The sequence below is a fragment of the Lontra canadensis genome, unplaced genomic scaffold, assembly GCF_010015895.1.
Source record: "Lontra canadensis isolate GAN:19392208 unplaced genomic scaffold, GSC_riverotter_1.0 scaffold182, whole genome shotgun sequence".
In the NCBI taxonomy this organism is placed as follows: Eukaryota; Metazoa; Chordata; class Mammalia; order Carnivora; family Mustelidae; genus Lontra; species Lontra canadensis.
The window spans coordinates 1494660-1512968 of record NW_022631176.1 but is presented as its reverse complement, the minus strand read 5'-3'; the positions used below and the strand labels follow the sequence as shown (position 1 = coordinate 1512968).

The window sequence follows — 18309 nt, the reverse complement described above, 5'->3', positions numbered from 1 at the left end:
GCAGCCTCTTCGTCCCCGTGGTCTTACCAGTGCCGGTGCCAGCCGCTGGTGGTCCTGAAGGAAGCCTCTCTGCTGGCTCTGCGGGCTCCTCCTCCTGCATAGGCTCCTCCTCCCCCACACAAGCTCCTCCCCGTGCAAGCTCCGGCTCCTCCCCTACACAGGCTCCTCATCCCCAGTGCAAGCTCCTCCTTCCAGACTCCTCCCCTGCACAGATTCCTCCTCCCCCACAGGCTCCTCTCCTGTGCAAACTCCTCCTGCCCCACGGGATCCTCCTCCCACAAGGCTCCTCCCCTGCACAGGCTCCTCCTCCCCAGTGCAAGCTCCTCCTTCCGCAGACTCCTCCTCTCCACAGGCTCCTCCTACCCCCCCAAGGCTTCACCTCTGTGCAAGCTCCTCCTCCCCTGCACAGGCGCCTCCTCCCAGGTACAGGCTCCTCCTTCCCCACACAGGCTCCTCCTCCCCCACACAGGCTCCTCCTCCCCCACAGGCTCCTCTCCTACAGGCTCCTCCTCCCCTGTGCAGGCTTCCTCCTCCCGTGCAGGCTCCTCCTCCCGTGCAGGCTCCTCCCCTGCGCAGACTCTTCCCACCACTGGCTCCACCTGCAGGCTCCTTCTCCCCCAAGGAGGCTTGTCTCCCGCAGGCTCCTCCTCCTCCGCGCATGCGCTGAAGCAGCCTGAGGGCACCGTGAAGTGACAGGCATGGGGCTCCTTAGGCTCAGAGTGAAAGGGGACACCAGTCTTCCTAGATGCGAGATACCACCCCACATCGTGAGAGGTTCAGAACACCTGCACAGAGCAGGTGCCGATTCATAATTAGCAATCACCAACGGTTACTTAGCGTGCTGTTAATTAGCCATTTATAAATGGCTAGTGATGCTAATGAATAATTGATCTGGGGGAGAAGGTGAAGCCCAGAGAGAGGTTAAATCACCGGCCCAGGTTCAGCGCTGGGATTTGAACCGGTGCGGTGTGGCTCTTAAATGTCGCGCTCGGCCCTGTATTGTCGCGAAACGCCAGAGGCATGTCTCCACTATCCATCCGTGCGGTATCTGTGCGGTCCCCGCCAGCACCTGCAGGGAATGGTTGCGAAGGTCTGCAGCGGGGCGGCAGCAAATGGCACCGAAGCCTGGGGTTCAGAGGCTCCCTCTAGCCTGACTCGAATCTGGGGCAGCCCTTCACCAGCTGTGTGATGAGCCAGGAGAACCTCCCTGTGCCTCAGTTTCCCCCATTAGTGTGCCTGCCTCCTAGATGAATGGGAGGGTGGCAGAATGTAAGTCGTCCTAAAGGGCTTGGAGCACTCCTGGCTAGGTAGCCCAGGATCTGTAACCTGTGGCCTTAGCTTGCACGAGGCTGAGGGAATGGGCAGGAGCGAGAGCTCGCCTTTGCATGATGACCTCTGGTTCTGCTCAGTGCTCAGGGCATGGAAATGATGAGGTAGTTTGAGGTGGAAGGTGAGTTGGCACCGGTTCCCCAAGGGGTGGGTCCTGACCCCAGGGAAAGCCAGAGTAGCCCGCGGGCCCCCCTCGCAGGTCTTCTGGCTCCCGCGCTGACCCCGCCCTGTCCCCCGTAGCACATGCGAGAGGCTGCAGAACGGCGGCAGCAGCTGGAACTGGAGCATGAGCAGGCGCTGGCTGTCCTCCACGCCAAACAGCAGGAGATCGACCTTCTGCAGAAGGTGAGCCGTGGGTGTGCCTGGGGCAGGGGTGTGGAGGGCGAGGGGGGCGGGAGCTGTGCACCTGCGTCTCCCCACCTTCCCCGCGTCTGTGCTACCCAGTGCTGCCCAGCTCCCCTGAACCACCGTGTCCCAAGCTCCACTGCAAACACTGGACGCTCCCCCGAGCGATGCCGGCGGGGGCCACTGCCCGCTGTGAGTGGCCTCAGCCCTACCAACATTGTTTACAATTAAGCACACATGTGTGTCTTATTCTGCAGCCTTTCATTCCAGAAAAGATGCCCAGAAGAACCACAGGAACTGGTTTGACATGACTTGGGTTTTGTTTTCTTTGTTCTTTGGGGTTTTTTGTTTGTTTGTTTTCAGTACTGGTGGAATGGGGGAGAGGAACGGGGTTGAATTGGACGCCCACCCGAGGCTGGGGGTATAAACTTGGTCATTCAAAGGAATAACTTGGGTTTGTATCTGCTGAACTGGGGAGATTTCCATGATGTGCTGTTAGGCGAACAGATCAAGTCTCAGGGCAATATTTTCAGCATGAGGGAGAGGGAAGGAACACAAAGAAGAAAGAGAAGCAGAGACTAAGAAGGAAGAAGGAGGGAAAATAGAGGGAAGGATTGAGAAGCTTAGGGGGCCCATCCCTGTGGCACCCGTGGTGGTGCTGGGGGGCTAAGAACATGGCCCCTGGACCCATCTTTGTCATCAGCTGTGGTCCTCTCCTCTGTCTCTCCATGGGGGGACTTGGGGTCCCAGGTGTGGTTCTCCTTTCCTTCCGAAAGCCCTGATCCTACCCGGAGCCACTCCTCCCCAGAGGGCAGCGGGCCCCACCAGCCAGAGACTTTCTGGCCTGGGCTGCAGGTGCATGGCTGCCCGTGGGGGGCGCTCCTGAGACCGGCCAGCAGATGGGCTGCCGGCAGCTCCTCCCCAGTCTGGGTGGCCCTCCACCCACTCCATCGCCTCTCCAGGCCTCTGATCTCGTAATAAAGGACCCAGGGCCGTGTGCCACCTGACTGGTGATGGGAGTCTGCTGGGATGGTCCCTGTCCTCGGAGTTTGGGAGCCAGTTTTGCAGCAGGTAGAGAATTTCCCAGGCTGCTTCTCTGATTGTTTATTGAGACCCCTGTCGAGGGTAGCTGTCACTGAGCCTGCGCTGGTGGGGGTCATCCAGACTGACTACCTGCTGGAACAGTGGGAAGCAGCCTTTCATTAGATGTTATCCAGAAAGGATATTGCTTGCTGGGGCCCAGGCTGAGAGATACGGCTCTTTTCTGCCTGCGGTGCCATGCCCAGACATGGCCGCCCGGCACCCGCACCCGCTCCCCGTGGCCCCGGAAGCCCTGGCTGGGCACCCCCCAGATAGGAAGCCCATGGAAAACACAGATTCCGTGCCAAGGGGGCGACATATCAGTGACTGCCAGCAGCGTGTTCTCTAGGAGCCTGGAGTTTCATTTACAAAGCATCCCATGGCAGGAAGGTGCACCAGAGCCAGTGCTGTCATTCAGCCTCCTCTGTGCCTCGTCCGGTTTCCTTTGTCCCTTCCCGGTGTTCATTGTGGCCTATATCTTGGACACACTGATGCTTCACCAGGGGCAGGAGCTGAGGAGGAGAAACCAGTGCAAAACCAGGGTGCCAAGGTGGTAATTTCTTAGCGCTCCAATTTTTGAACAAAGCCTTCCAAGAGGAAGGTGGACCCTTGAGCAGAACGAGATTGGCGATTTCTTCAGGATTCTTATTTTCCGTTTGATTTCCACCATGGAGGGCCAGCATGCTGCCCTTGCTGATGAGATCATTCATTCATTCCACAAATGTTGGGTGTCCAATGTGTGTCAATGTCTTTGGGTTGTTCTGGAAGGGGACCCCAGTGGCGGGGGAGATGGCTTATGCCGGCACCGAGGGAGAGCGAGCCCCCTCCAGAGGTCATGCAGATGCCGTGTGCAGGGAAGACGGGACAGAATGAAGTGACGGGTTCATGATTGCGGGACTCCAGACAGGGCAAACTTAGGTGAGTGGCAGGTCATGTAAGGGCTCAGGTCCCCAGTACTTGGGGAAGGAAGCCCTTGGAGGGACACAGGTCATGCCCAATGGGCAGAGGGTACATCCCGAGGAGGGTGGTGCTGAGCCCTGTGCACTCTGCGGGCTGTGGGAAGGAGCTCCATCTTGTTCCAAGGGATCGGGAAGCCACTGGGGGCTGAAGCGGGTGTAACAGGGTCTAGTGAACATCCTTTGACCCTCGCGCTGGGGACTGATCTGTGGAGGGGCAGGAAGGCCCCTTACCCGCTGCCACAAAGCCTGGGGTCTCAGCCTGGGGCGGCGGCTGCAGAGGGGAGACGTGGACACACCCCAGGATGGATTAGGAGAGGGAGCTGTGTGCTCAGCGGCTGTGGTGAGAGGCACAGGGTTGGAGGCATGCAGGAAGGGGCACGTCCAGACTGACCCACATCATGGCTTTGGATCTGGGCTGAATGGAAACATCGCCGAGCCGGTGTGGTCCTGGATGTGTGGACGCCCAGCGGCAGGTGCATGGGATGGGAGGAAAGTCTCCGGTCCTAGATGGAGGGACACTAGTGGACACGGCGATGCTCTCAGGAGACCCATCGTCCTGTGTTTTCATTTTCTGCAAAAAAGACAGGGGATGGGGGCATTTTCTTTGCACATAAACATATCAGGGCTGTGCAGACCCACGGATGGGCTGGGGCAGTGTGGGGGAGAGGGCATTAGGGCCCAGAGGTCTCGGGGTTACAGGCTGCAGGAGTCAGGAAGGGCGAAGGAGGAACAAATGGCATATTTACTAAACTTAAAAAGAAGCCAGGAACTTGCTGGGCGCCGCGAACTATTTTTGATGTGAACTATCTCACTTTAAGCCTGTTACAACCCTACGCAGTGGGTCCCACCGTCCTCCTGTTTCTGAATGGAGGAAGATAACTCCACAGCTATTAAAATTTATAACTTGCCAAATGCCAGTCAGCTGGTGAGCAGAACGACCTGGGTTTGCACGAAGCCCCTGGGCCAGGATGCTCCTATCTAAGGCTCCGTCCGGGTTGACCGAAGTCTTGCCCTTGTCCCCCTACCATAATAAAAGTACCAGAGCTCTCCAAGGTCCAGAGCTGGGCCCCATGAGACAGCAGCGTGGTTGTGTCTAAGACCTGCCTGTTCTCTCTGGCTTCGGCTCCCAGGCTTTCTTGACACCCCTCCACTGGGGATCCCTGCCCTCATCTTGCCAGTGAGGTGGTTCTTACTGTCACCTGTGCATGGACATCGTGCCAAGGGCTGGTCCTCTGTCCTTGTTCTCTCTGACCCAGAGCACAGTTTCGGGTGGTCTGCCTCTCTATGCCTGAGGCCTCCAGGAAACCTCGCTCTCCACTAATTTCCTTCCACGCGGATCGTCCCCCGTAAGCTTCGTGGGTGTTCATTCACTAGGACTCGGTCCACAAGCCCCATCTCCGTGTCTCCGCTGGCTCCCGTGGTGACCTCGTCAGGTCCTGTGGGTCTAAACACAGTTTGGGTACGGCCTCGCCACACTGGGCTCTCCAGACTAGATTGTGAGCCCTCTTCTTTCCTCCAGCCTTCCACACGACGCCTCAGCATGAGGTCCAAGTTGAACCCCGTCCTTGGCCATACCTGCTCCACACCTGTTCCCTGGAGTTACTGCCTCTTTCTGCTTGTCTCCTTTTTCTCTGTGTCCCCATCACTTCGTATTCCCAGACTCTGGCAGAGCAGCAAAACCCTCTCCGGATGGCCCCACCTGGGGAGGCTTGACCTCTGCTTTCCCCGACACTCCCGCCCGGAGCCCCGGCCCTCTCCACCCACGCTGATTGCCCCTGATGGTACAGAGCTGGGCCTTGGGTCCCCTTCACCCGCGTCTTGAGAAGTCCCTTTACACCCGTCTGTGCTTTGTTGGATCTCTGCCTTCCGGGGCCCGCCGTGTCCCTTTCTCTTGATGCACCACAGGTGTGAAGTAAGGCGGGGTTTACTTTCCCTCAAAATACAGGCAGTGCCTGGTGGGGCCTGCAGGCTTCGGCCTCCCCTCTGGCCACCCTGAGGGGTGCGGTCCTCGTGCATCTGCCGTCAGGACCCGGGACCCAAACCTTCTCTGAGGCTCATCCCTCTGGCAGGACAGTGCTTGGAGAATCAAGTGCTGTTCTCATGGAAATCAAGGGAAAACGAGGCCATCCAGCCAACCAGTAGTTCCAGTAGCCAGTAGAGGCAGAGTCTAAAAATACAAAAAGCAACCAAGCCAGGCTCTGTCCTATGGACGGGCCACCAGCCCCCGGCGGTCCCGTGGGACACCTGCTCCACGCAAAACAGGCAGGTGAGAGCTCAGTCCAGAATCCTTGCTTTCATTCAACACTCAGGTCGGCACTGACGGAGCCCCTGTGTCGGTGATTTCCAGGGGCTCTTTGGGCAGCATGAGTGAGGCAGGTGGGGGAGGCTCCAGACACAGTGAAAATTTATTCCAAGCATGGAGAGTCCTGGGGCCGGAGTCCAGGAGGCTGGCTCGCTGACTTGGGGCTTCAGCCCGCTGCCTCCCCCTCCCCTGCCATGCGGCCTCTGTACCTTGACCACACCAGATCTGCCCCCTCTTGGATCTTTGCCTGGATGCCTGGTTCCCCAAAAAGGGCAGAGCTGGCGTTCGGCGCTGAGCTCCCTGCCCTGCCTCCCGGCCTTGAATGGGCTCCTCTCCCTGCTCACTCGGCCTCTGGCACACCAGCCCGCAGGGGGTGCCGTTGGCTCATCCGTTTGCCTGCGGTCTTTCTCCAGAGAGTAGGGTCTACACTCCTGAGATCACAGTCCGACACGTAGCAGGTGCTCAGCAAATGCTGATGATGAGGGTCTGAGATCCCCAAGGAAGGAGAGCTGCGGGGAGCGGCCACTGATGGACCCATGGCTGGTCGCAGTCCCCAGTGATGAATTCTAGGTGCTACTTGTAAATGCCCGTTGAACGAGTCACTGAGCCATGGCTCTGTCCTCCCCATGGCCTGTGGGCGCCCAGACCCCCCGGCCCCTCCTCTCTGGGCGACCGGCGGCCAGAGCCCGGCAGCTCCCCAGCTTCAGACTTTGTTTCCGAGCAAGCTCCGTCCTCGCCTAGTTACAGTCGCCGTGGTGATCATCTAAGCGTTTTTCCAAATTTAAAATTCATCTGCAGACCTGACCGATTTTGCTGTGGCTCAGAACTCCTCCCACGTGCGAGGGGGTGGCTTTCGGGGTTGGGGCTGTCACGGACGTGGGCAGTAAGAGGAGCCAAGCCTGCCACGTGAGTCGCAATCGGCGCTTTGCCTGCACTTCAAGGATGGCTGTTTGGTATCTCACTGTCGTGTGTGGATGGCAGGGGGTCACGGACTGACCCCCGTGCTCCTGCCGGGCACAGCTGCGGGACTAGTGTCCAGTCAATACTTCCTCTTAGTGCTGATGGGAGGCTCCTTGGTGCCCCAGCCCGGTTCCAGGACTGCCCACCCTTTTCTGCAGAGTGCCATGGTGCCCTCACCCTGCTGCACCCTCACAGCATCCATGCCACCCCCTCCTTTGCCAGTCTCCAAGGAGACCGCGCATTAGGCACACAGGCCATCCCAGCCGAGTGTCCAGACCTTGAGGCTGAGCCCAGCGTGTCTGGACCTCTGTGCCTCCCCAGAAACCACCACCTGTGTCAGCCCACCGTCTCGGACCCTCAATTCCCCAGACGACAGCCCCCTTCCTCTGACAGCTGGTCCCTGTGCCCCTGACGGCTGCAGGTCCTTCACGTGTCCGTGTGTCCTGTGGGCAGGTCAGAGCTTCCCCACAGGCTGGCTGTGGACCCCAGATGAGCCTCGCGTAAGCTGTTGCTTCGGTGTTGGGCGAATTTGGATCTGCCGATTCCAACTGTTAGTTTTAACAATCCATTCTGACTGCCCAAATGGCCTGGCTTGCAAGCAGCCTATGAAAACCAGCTCCCGATCGTCTCTGGAAGCCGGAAGCCAAGTCATTACTGCGAACTTGGCAGGGTTTTCACAGCTCACTTTGGGGTTTTTTTTTGTTGTTGTTTTTTTATCCTGCCAGTTGGAAACTATCTTTGACTCAAGTGGCTCAGTGCTGAGGTTATTTATATAATCCCTGTGCGTCCTGCGGATGGCTGTCCGTCCCCCCCCATTTTGTTATTTATCATCACTCTCGTTTCCGCTTTGAAAGGAACGATTTTAAGCACTTGAAGGTTGCGCTGAATTCAGGAACAGCATGATGAATCCGGTGTTCCTTCGCTTTCCCGGGTCTCGAAGCCTTCTATGGAGATCCTTGTCCGCGGGACGCGTGGGGGTGAGGCGAGCCGGGATCTCAGGCCGCCCCTCAGCGTTGGCTGTGCTAGGGATGCCGGGCCCTCCCTCCTCCGGGGAGGCTGCAAGGAAAACGATCGCTGGCTTCTTTTCCCGTCCCTACTCACTGTCCCGGCTCCCAGAGACCATGTTCCTCTAGAACCAAGAACTCTACATGTAAATCTCAATCGAATATGGGGATCCTTCCCGAGTGCTCGAAATTGTCAGACGCAGGTGGCCTGCAGTGTTGGAGATAAACCTCCCCCTGAACCCGCTCCTCGGCGTCTCTGGGAACATCTGTGAGGCCACTGAAACCAGTGCAAGGGGACGTCCGAGTGGCCATGCGGGCCAACTTTCCTTCCTGGCTTAGGATTCAGGCTCAGGCTCTCACGGAAACTTTAGAGCCTCCGACTTGAAAACGGGAGGTGGCATGTTCTCCAGCAGCTGACGACTGCGTTCATTAGGACGCTCGGTTTCAAGGGACAGAGAACAGCAAAAGGGAGTTTGAGTCGTGCGTCCAACTGAGAGGGGCTTCAGATGTGGCTGGATCCAGTGCTCTCCTGCCTTTGCACTCCTCTGCATTGGCTTTGTTTTTGGTTTCCAGGGGAGCCCTCTGGCTGCTCCAGCCTCCTCCCTCATGGTGGCAGAAAGGCTGCAGGGCTCCATACTGTCCTCCACTCGGGCTCGGGTCAAGTAGGCAAAGAGAATCTGTCCCGTCTCCCCCAGCATCCATGGGCAGAGCTGTAGCCAGCCTGCACACCCACGCGGAAGCCAACCACTGAGCGTCTAGAGCTGTTCTCATGCCCTCAGGACAGGGGCTGGGTCCCCAGCACAACTGGGGCTCTTCCTGGAAGAGGCGGCCACCAATGCCAGGCAGGCAGGCAGGCTGTGGTACTCACTGGCATTGCGATGAGGGATGATACTGTTGCTTTTTGGTTTTGTGTGAACCCACCATGTGGCTCAGGCAGCAGCCCTTCTGAGAGACTGGTTTGGTGAAATGGGTGACATTTCTTACTCTGTGGAGCAGATGGCTTTGCTTCAAGGAATTGGAATAGGGCCGCCCCCCACCGCAGGCTGATTGGCTGAGAGTCCACCAGATGCTCAGGGACCCCCATCTCGGGCTCGCCTTGGGGCCCGGAGAGATCGCCGCTGACCTTCAGCTGCTTGGAAGTCATGTCTGCATGGCGGTGTCTTGTTTCCCAAGTGGCTACGGGCACCTGGGGATATGATGCCCTCCCACCCACCCTGAGGCTTCCAGAAGGATTGTCCTGACCTTCTGGGTCCAGCCCCCTTCTGTGTGTGATCGCCTCTCTCTAGAGGAGTGGGACCTCCCACTGACCTGTCCCCTCACTGCCAGATCAGGGTGTCCTTTCCCATTTTGATAAAGAGCATCCCAGCGGGCCGGCATTTGTTCCATGTCTGCCCAAAGGGCAGGGGGCAATGAGAACTGGTCTAGACCCTCGGAACAGGGTGCTTTTTGGGGAGATAAATGGCAGGAACCCACGCCCTGATAATTCAGACATTTGTCTGATTCTCTTCTCTTTCCTCTGCTTTAAACATTGACTATTTTCTCTTTCTATCATAAACAAGGCTCAGGTTGAAGCTAAGAAGGAACATGAAGGTGCCGTACGGCTGCTAGAGGTAAGTGCCAGAACCCTGACCCGCTGGCGTTGGGGGGCGGGCGAGATCGGAGCTGTGAATGTGGGGGCCACTCCTGAGTGCCCGCGGGCACCAGCCACTAGCATTGCTCGCCCACCCCCTACACGGGCAGCACAGCGACCGCACAGAGAGGCGAAGTCACGTCCCCACAGTCACACAGCCTGCCGCGGAGCTGAGTGCCTCACACGTGACCCGCTGTCCCCTGCAGCCTGCTCCGGGACCACGCAAGGAGGAAGATGGGGAGGAGGATAAAGTGTGGGTATGGGTGGACCGCTCCCGTGGGCACCCTGCCGGCGGATGAACCGTGGATGGCACACTATCAGGGACATTTTCAGGGACGGCACTGACGGTGGGGAAGAGCTTGGCTGCTGGTACCTGGGGAGGCATTTGCAGAATGAGACAGGGGACGACACAGGGAGTCCAAGCGGAGGACACCAGTGAGCAGGGCCATGGCCCCTCCTGCCGTGAACCCCCCGGACAGAGGCCAGACAGCTCCTACCTTTTCATTAGAGACACATAGGTGGGGGTGTTCCTGGGTGGCCTCTGTGTGGGCCGCCGTCCCTGGATACAGGGGGAAGGTGGCCCTGTCCTTTGTCCCCAGGGGCATGGTGGCCACGGAGAGCAGAGTGTGCCTCTCCTAGTTCCCTTATGTTGCCTCATAACATCTATTCCTCCCGCAGGGAAAGGTCCCGCCATTGCCATCCCATATATTAAAGTTGGTTTTTTGAGCGCGTCCGTTAGCTAATGAGTATCTGGAGGGGTGAGTGTGACGAATGGCAGGGGGAGCTCTAGCACCCGAGGGAATGGCAGCAGACCCCCGGAGGCCATGCTTGTCCCTGGAAAATCCACTCCCCACCCCCCGCCTGAACCGCCCCCCACGTACGTTCAGACTGCCTCCTGGCTGCAGGCGTGCGTCCTTGTCTCCACTGCCCGGGACCCCCGGATGGGGTGCGTCCTGCATTCAGCCGCCCTCTGGGCCGCCCACGGGGGTCTCCTGGCCCGGGGCTGGGGCCGTGCATGTTCCGGCATGGGGTGGCATCGGAATGTGCTCTGGGGGGCAGGTGCAGCACAGACGTGTCTTTTCTTCTTTACAACGTCTTCCGTGGTTGTGCCTTGCTTTGCGCTTCCCGCAGAACACGCTGGACGGCATGCAGGTACTGGAGGGCTCGGGCCTGCCCCGTGCCGCTGTGCTTGGCGGTGCTCTCCCTTGTGCTTGGGGCCGCCACGGCTCCCTGGGCCTGCTCAGCCCCCCGGGAAGCCAGCAGCCCGAGCTTCCTCTGGCTGTGGGGCGCGTGGGGACTCCTGGGGGCGGGGGGCACTGCCATTGGGCACCAGAACGCAAGCTCTGTCCCGGCAAGGCTTGAGCAGGCCCAGCGATCCTGGTCTCCTGTTTCCCGCCATGGCCATAAGGGTCAGGCTGGGAGGACAGCCCAGAACCCCGATGACTGTGAGGGGTGCAGTGGGATGGTGGCAGGTGTGGGGACTCATTCTGCCCTTGGGCCAGCCACATGCCCAGCATGCAGCCCGTTTGTCTCTCAGTCATCAGTCATCGGGATTCAACCCTGGCCCCGGAATGTTCCCCCGCTGTGTTTGTGTCTGCCGTGTGCATGGCTGGGGCCCCTCCCGCAGGTGAGGGCGGCAGCCTTCCTTCCCACGGACAGGACACTGCCCTTCTCGCTACACCCATGGGACAGGAGGAACGGTGCTGTCCCTCTGGATGGGGTTTTGAGTGTTTTCCAAAACTGAGTTTGATCGTGTAGTCACCGAGGGGAGGGTTCTCAAAGTGGGGTTCCCAGACCAGCAGCATCGGCATCGCTGGGAGCTTGCTGGAGATGCCAGTCCTTGGGTCCTGCCCACCCTGCGGAGTCACAAAGTCGGGGGGGACCCAGAAACCTGGGGGGACCGAGCCACCCCTCCCTGGGCAGTTCTGAGAAAGCCATTGTCAGGGAAGCATTGCTTCGTGTCCATGAGGCTAGTGTGGGGACGGAGGGCGTGGGGGCCGAGCCCGTGCCCTGCCTCTTGGCCGAGCCGTGGCTCAGTGTCTTAGTGACCTGAACCTCCACCCGCCCCGCACCTCACCTTCACCGGACGTGTTGATGAGGGACACCTGCAGCATGCTGCGGGCTTTGTGGAGCGTGTTCCTGTTCCTGGAGGGGGTGTGCATCCCCCATGGCACGCTGGGGGCTCCCCTCAGTCAGGGGCTCTGCTCGGAACAGCCGCCACCTTGCCCGGCGAGACACACACACAGGACTAGTGGGGTCGTCTCCACAAGCACGGGGCAGCAGAACCCCTCCCGGCATTGTCCTTGCCCAGCCAGTGCTGTGGGCGCTCCCGAGCCCCATTTTCTGAGGAGTGCGAGGCCAGGATGTCTGGGGACGGGAGGAGGGGGCGGTCTCCATCCGGTCAGGACGTGTGCCGAGAGTCCCAGCGCCCGCAGAATCATCTGGGCTCGCTGTGGGGCCTCACCAAGGTGGGCGTCAGGCGTTAGCTGAAAACAGAGCTTTTCCAGAATCATGACCGAGCCCTCTGCAAACTGCAAAGGAGGAACTGTTAGAGAACGAGTGTCCCTGGCACTTTATGGAGGGGTAATTTGAAGACGAAGAAGCAAGAGAACATCTTAAAATTAATAATAGTAATGACACTCCAGTGACAGTGACCTAGGGCTCCCTGAACCCTCCCTTTGTGCCAGGCGTTAGTTAGGGCACATGTAGGGACATCTAGGGCACAGCAAGCATAGCATGTCACTTAATCTTCGCGACACCCAGGCCAAACCGAGGCGCAGTTCAGTGACTTGCCCAAGGCAAGCTGGTGAGAAGCAAGGTCTGGACTCTGACGCCAGGAGCTCGGCACTGCACTGCAGCCGGATTCCCTGGACCCCGGCCTCCCCGGGACGTGGGGTCAGCTCTCCCACCCGCAGACCCACAGCTGTGAATGACTTCACACGGTGGCGGTGGCGAGACTTAGAAGCACTGCCCTCCCCGGCAGGGGTGCAGGCCACATGATCACTGTCCACTGGGCACTGGACACGTGTGTCGGGGTTAATCCGTAGACACCACCCACCCTAGCGAGGTCGCTAACGTCATCACCCTTTTCCCGGACTGGAAATCAGGCACAGACCCTGAGTCACCTGCCCCGGGATGCACAGCTTGCCAGAGCAGAGCCAGGTCCCGAGGGCAGGAGGGCCAGTGGGCAGCACTGTCCGAGGCGCAGAAACGAAGGTGTGCAGGGGAGCAGGGCCTGTGTGTGGGGCTCGGGGGCACGGGTTCCAGGGCCCGTCACAGGGGAAAACCTGGGATCAGCTCATTCCCGCCACTGTCCATGCTGTGTGCTTTGCGTGTACGTTCTGGCTGCTTTGTGCCGTCTTTGGGGCGCCTTCCCAGCACCTCCCCCTGTGGCCCCCAGCTTACTGGCCGTCAGCTCCAGATGAGGCTTCAAACTGCCCACGATGCCAGATGCTCATCACAGCCGGGAAGGGATCTGTGTAGGCTCCTTTCATCCTGGGTCTCCTTTGGGGAAAGCAGGAAGAGCAGACAGTGTGCCCCCTGACCCAGGAAGACACGGGGTCTTCTGGAGGGGGCCTAGCATCTGGGCAGCGTTGGGACCTTCCTGGGCCCTGTGCCCATTTGCTTCATGAGTCCCATCCCTTTCTCCATAAAAGTATTAAAAGTTCTATTTTACCTCCACCTGCCTGGGAGTAAAGAGGAATATAGCCCACGCGGAGTCAATAGTATACATTTGTTTCTGATTTTAGAGGAAACGGAAACGAAAACATTGGCATGGTCCCTAAAATGGTCCCCGTGTTGCTGGGCCTAAGGGTGGGGGGGTCGCCCTGCGGGGCTGGTATTAGGACACTGGATGACCACGCGGCAGGAGAGTGTGCGTGTGGGTGAAGGTGCACATGCAGGAGGACGCACGCCTGGTCCCATCAGAGATGAACCTGGTTGTCAGGTGCATTCGTAAGCTGAGGGTCAGGTCACAACCTCACACCGGGCATATGACGGTCACTTCTGGTAGGCAACATCTGCTGCTGCTCAGGGACGGCCCCAGAGAACTCCCCTCCGAGTGATGACTCGGGGAGGACGTGAGGACAACATGGGGAGGACGGGGCAATGTGGGGAGATGACCCGGGGATGGCACAGGGACGTTGTGGGGTGCAGACCCCCGCACCTGTGACTGTGCCAACTGGCGCGTGTGGCTTCCTGATGACCGCAGCAGGGTCAGCTCCTGCCTGCTCTGCTGGGTCACTCCGCTGACCGGAGCCAGTGCCACCTCATGGCAGGAGAAGCAGGAAGCACAGTCTCCCGGGGCCAGGGGAGTGAAGCCAAAAGGTGGTTGGCCCGTGGCATTGTCCCCACCCCCTAGAATCCTCACAGGACCGCGCAACTTTGATACGAAGTGTGGCAGAACAGTAGTCAAGTTGAGAATCCAGGAAGTGGACCCATAACGTATAACTTAGAATTAATGTTTTACATCCGACTCGTCTTAGGAAGCCTCCCCCCTCCCTCTCCTCCTTCCCCTCAGGGAATACTTTGCAGCCCTGTAAGGCTTCGCTGAGAGCTGAGGTGGTTAGGGACAGGGAGGCCGTGTGTGCCCCGGTGTTTGGGAGCTTGGCTGCCCCAGGACCGACCTCCACTCCAGCTGTGTGTCCCGGAGGCTGCCGTCCGCCCCCCCTCACGCTGTCGGCATCCCAAGGTGATAGAGGTATCCTGAGGCCCCACCTACGACGGGTGCTTACTGCGCACCTAACACCGAGTGATGAGCGCACGTCGGTCCAGAAGCAGGGAGGCCCCGGCGATCCAACCCACCAGCTTGGAACTCTGCCGATGAAGTTGGAGAACAGGACAAGCTTCGAGTCACATGAACCAAAGCAAACACTGAAGACACTGGGCTTTCATGGTGTGGGATCCGTGCGCGGCGTGGAGTGCAGAACATTCGAAGAGAAGTCCGCACTGACCAGAGTCCATCCTTTGCGACAATGTTGTGCTCAAGCCCACATTGTCCCGCCAAGGGTCTCCATTGGTGACAAAACGTAGGGAATTCTGGTAGACTCCCATGGACTCAAAGGAGCTCTCATACTTTGCTGAAAATAGATGTCCAGGCAAGGGGGGAGGCGTGTGAGGGAGCTTGGGTGGGACTTACTAGGGCAGCCGCACCCCTCCCTGCGGCTTCAGGCCTGTGGTGTTGCCCTCAGAGGCCAGAAGACAGTTGCTTCTGCTAATGGAGCCCTCCCATGCACCCCACAGTCTGATTTTGCAATTCCTTATTGCGTTCTAGATGACATGGTTCACCCCACGTTCTAGGTGGAGGCATTGAGGCCCACGGAGGCTGTGGGACATGCGTCCAGGTCCGCATGAGTGAGTGGGGGACCCAGGATGTATAGCCAGCTTGGAACCTGGAGTCAGAGAGGCCTGGGTTAGTCCGGCCCCTGCTTGGCGTGTGACCCCTGGCTTTCGTGTGACCCTTGGCTTTCATGCATGTTGGCCTTGTTTTCCTCCCCGTGTTGTGGGCTCATACCACCTGACCCCATGGTCTCCCCGGCCATCAGAGATAATGCGTTATGAATCCCTGACAGCGCCCAGCACAGAGCAGGCAAACAGCCCCCTGTGAGCAGCCCCAAGGTCAGGACGTGACACGAAATATTCCTCCCAGATGCTCCCATGCGTGGGGTCCCAGCCTGCCCGGGACGACCCCGGGTTCTCCCTGCTGTTCTGATGATTCACAGCGGGCAGCCGTGTACCCTTCACCTGCCCCTGGCTGGACACAGGGCCCAGCCCTCCACGTGGCCGTCCTCTACGAGGCCCGGAAGGCGGATGTGGAATGCGGAGTGGCGGGCCCTGATAGCTAGCCATCGTGCTCCGGATGTGTTTTTCTCCATCTTTATAAATACCCATGACCACGCTGGCCAGTCTCCGTGTTTCTTCCAGGGATAGTGTGCTTGTCTGATGACTGTGCCATCTGTTCCCGCCGCGGTCTGCGTGGCCTGTCCTCCTGCCGCCTGCAGGTGGCCAGCTACCCGGGGGGGCCGCCCATCCAGGAGGCGACCAGGCTCTAGCTCCTGAAATAAACACTGATGTGGGGACAAGCCAGCCGGGCACATTGGTGGGGTTGCTGCTGCCTTCCTGCTTTCCAGGAAGCCATTCCTCCTACTGGTGCGAAGTGCGTCTGAGGCCCATCCACGCCTGGGCTGACGTGGCCCGTCTGGAGACGGCATGGCTGCTCGGTGATCCCGGGCCTGAAAACCCGCCGGGGGGGAGGGTGGCGGCATTCCCAGCCGGCACCGGGTCAGAGGCTGGATGGCCTCGTGTCTCTGGGGATGGCCTCTAACCGTGCGCACATGAGCCCTGGACACACAGGAGGGTCCCCCACAGGGTCTGGAGCTCTGGGGTCTTGGATGGACAGTTGACAGTCTTATTGGATGGAGAGCTCGTGTCCCGGGAAGTCGCTGTTGCCGTGGAGAAGCCCATCCCAGGAGTGGGCAGTGCAGACCTTAGAGCGCAGCTGCCCCGAAGACGTCGGCCACCCATGTCTCTACCGCTGTCCCAGCCATGCTCACTCGTGGGGCCAGTATCAGGCGGAAGACACCATGGTGAAGTGTCAGTTTTTTCCTGAGCACGACGACTGCGAGAAACAGCCATTTGTTGGTGACGTTAAAGATTTTCAAGATATGTGAACGGGCTTAAGCGTCAGGTGTCATCCCTCTCCTGAGAGGACAGGGGACAGAACGGGACAGCAGACAGAAGACTGGAACGGAAGCCCCAAGCCTCTGAATGGTCCCATGTCTGGACGTGGATTCGGAGGGTTTCTGGTTCCCTGAGACCTCCCAGACCAGGCTCGTCAGCTGGACTTGCTTCCCTCGGGGGCACTTTCCGTGGGCTCGGGTGGCGGGAGGTCCCCTGGGCACAGGCAGGATGTCACGGAGCTGCAGACAAACGCCGAGGGGCCTGCTTGCTCCGCGCCTGTACGCGCTTGATCCTGGCTTTCATCACAACCTGGAGCAAAGGAGCGGGGCGGCCAGGCCTCTCCCACCGCTGGTTACTACCGGAGCGACACGGGGAGCTTTGCCTGCCACACCGAACCACACCTCCCCTGTGCCACTGCCTGCCTGGCTCCCCTCAGGCGTCCAGGGAAGCTGCTGTGGGTTTTCACGCCTGGGGTCACCGAGCAGCCATGCCGTCTCCAGACCAGCCGTGTCAGTCCGGACGTGGATGGGCCTCTGATTCACGTGCCAACATTTAAACATCGAGAGATTTTTGCATTAAAATAAAGACCCCCTGCTCCTTTTGGGAGACTAGAAGTTTTGCCTCCATGGTTCTGGACCAGGGCTGAGCAGACGTCTCCTCCGGACAGAACACGCATGCTCCTCCGGCTCCCCCGAGCTCCCCCGCCCAGCGTGCCCCAGCAGCCTCCCTGGACATCTGGGTACACCGAGGCTCTGAAGTCCGCCATGTGCCCCCTGTTCCTGGGACTCCCTCACCTGCACGTCACCAACCACTCCTTGGAGCATCACGTCCTGGGCAAGCCGCGGGGGGAGATGGCGTGTCCCAGTCGCTCGCTGTCAGTGACGGGGACCCCTGAACAAGACAACAGCCCTGGAAGGAGGGGGTCACCGAGGGCAGTTCCCAGAGAGCTCAGGGGCTGCGCCTGCCAGCAGTGAATGCCAAGGACACCCGTTCTTAGTGGCCCGTGACAGCTGCTGTCAGGTGCCTGTGTGTGACGCTGTTCCTAGGGCGTGTCTGAGCCCTGCAGGGTGTGTCCGGGAATGCCTGTCGCCCCCTCCGCCTCGGGGCTCCATGCTCTCCCAGAGGGCCATGTCAGCCCCCGCAGCCGGCTGCTGGTGACAGGTGCATCTCGAACGCTAGGTCCCAGAGGAGGCCCATGAGGACCTCGGCCGCACTCCGCGTGCACCACCAAGACTTCCACTGCGCGGGCCGGCTGCCCATGGACCATCGCGGGTTAAATCTGTTTGCACTTGGATTTCTCCTGTTTTTATGTTCCTTCAGCATATAGCTCCGCGGGGCTGCGTGCACATGGAGATTCCCGTCCCCCGTCCCATTGCTCCTTGCACGTCACAGTGTCCTGGGGCCCCAGCTCGGACCACCACGGATCTGTTCTCTGTCACTCTGGCTTTGTCATTTCTAGCGTGGTACGGAAGTGAAGATTCTACAGGCGGTTTTCATTGGGTCATTTTCACAAACACGTAGTACCGAGGATTTCACCTGCCAGCCTTTCTCCTAACGAATGTGGAAATGAGTTCACGGCCACGTAAACGGTGCTCGTGTTCTCCCACCAGCCACTGAACCTGGATCGTCCCGGGACGTGCAGGGCCAGCTCTCCCCATCTGAGGACTCTGCCCGTCCCTCGGGGTTCACGGATCTGCCCCGGAGCAAATGCTTTGGGAGAGTCAGGGCCCCAGACCTCAGGGCATCTGACGAGTTCCCCTTTTCTGGTGTCGGCCCCACTGGAGCGGGGTCCTGCATGGTCCCCCACCCGGGGCCCAGGAGTGCTGAGCTCACATCTCTGCCTTGGGAAGCAGCGATCGCAGATAAGCTCATTCAGCTTTTTGAAAGACGAATCCTGCTGATTTTTTTTTTTAATGAATCGAAGAAATTAATTATAGGCTTGGGATTTGTTAGGTTTATTTTTAGAAACCCCTGATCACAGACATAAATAGCATTTCCTTCTATACTAAGGAGCTGGAAAGC

General features: G+C 59.3%; 1 protein-coding gene across 4 annotated transcripts in view; it reads left to right on the top strand.

The window, feature by feature from the left end:
• RIMBP2 (RIMS binding protein 2) overlaps nucleotides 1-18309 on the top strand; it is an 88159-nt gene that overhangs the window by 22445 nt on the left and 47405 nt on the right. For all 4 annotated transcript variants that reach the window (XM_032846883.1, XM_032846882.1, XM_032846885.1 and 1 more), the window contains exons 3-4: nucleotides 1570-1674; nucleotides 9539-9589. In XM_032846883.1, coding sequence (XP_032702774.1) covers nucleotides 1573-1674; nucleotides 9539-9589 — 153 coding nt within the window. In that variant the 5' untranslated portion in view covers nucleotides 1570-1572. The remainder of the gene's footprint in view (nucleotides 1-1569; nucleotides 1675-9538; nucleotides 9590-18309) is intronic.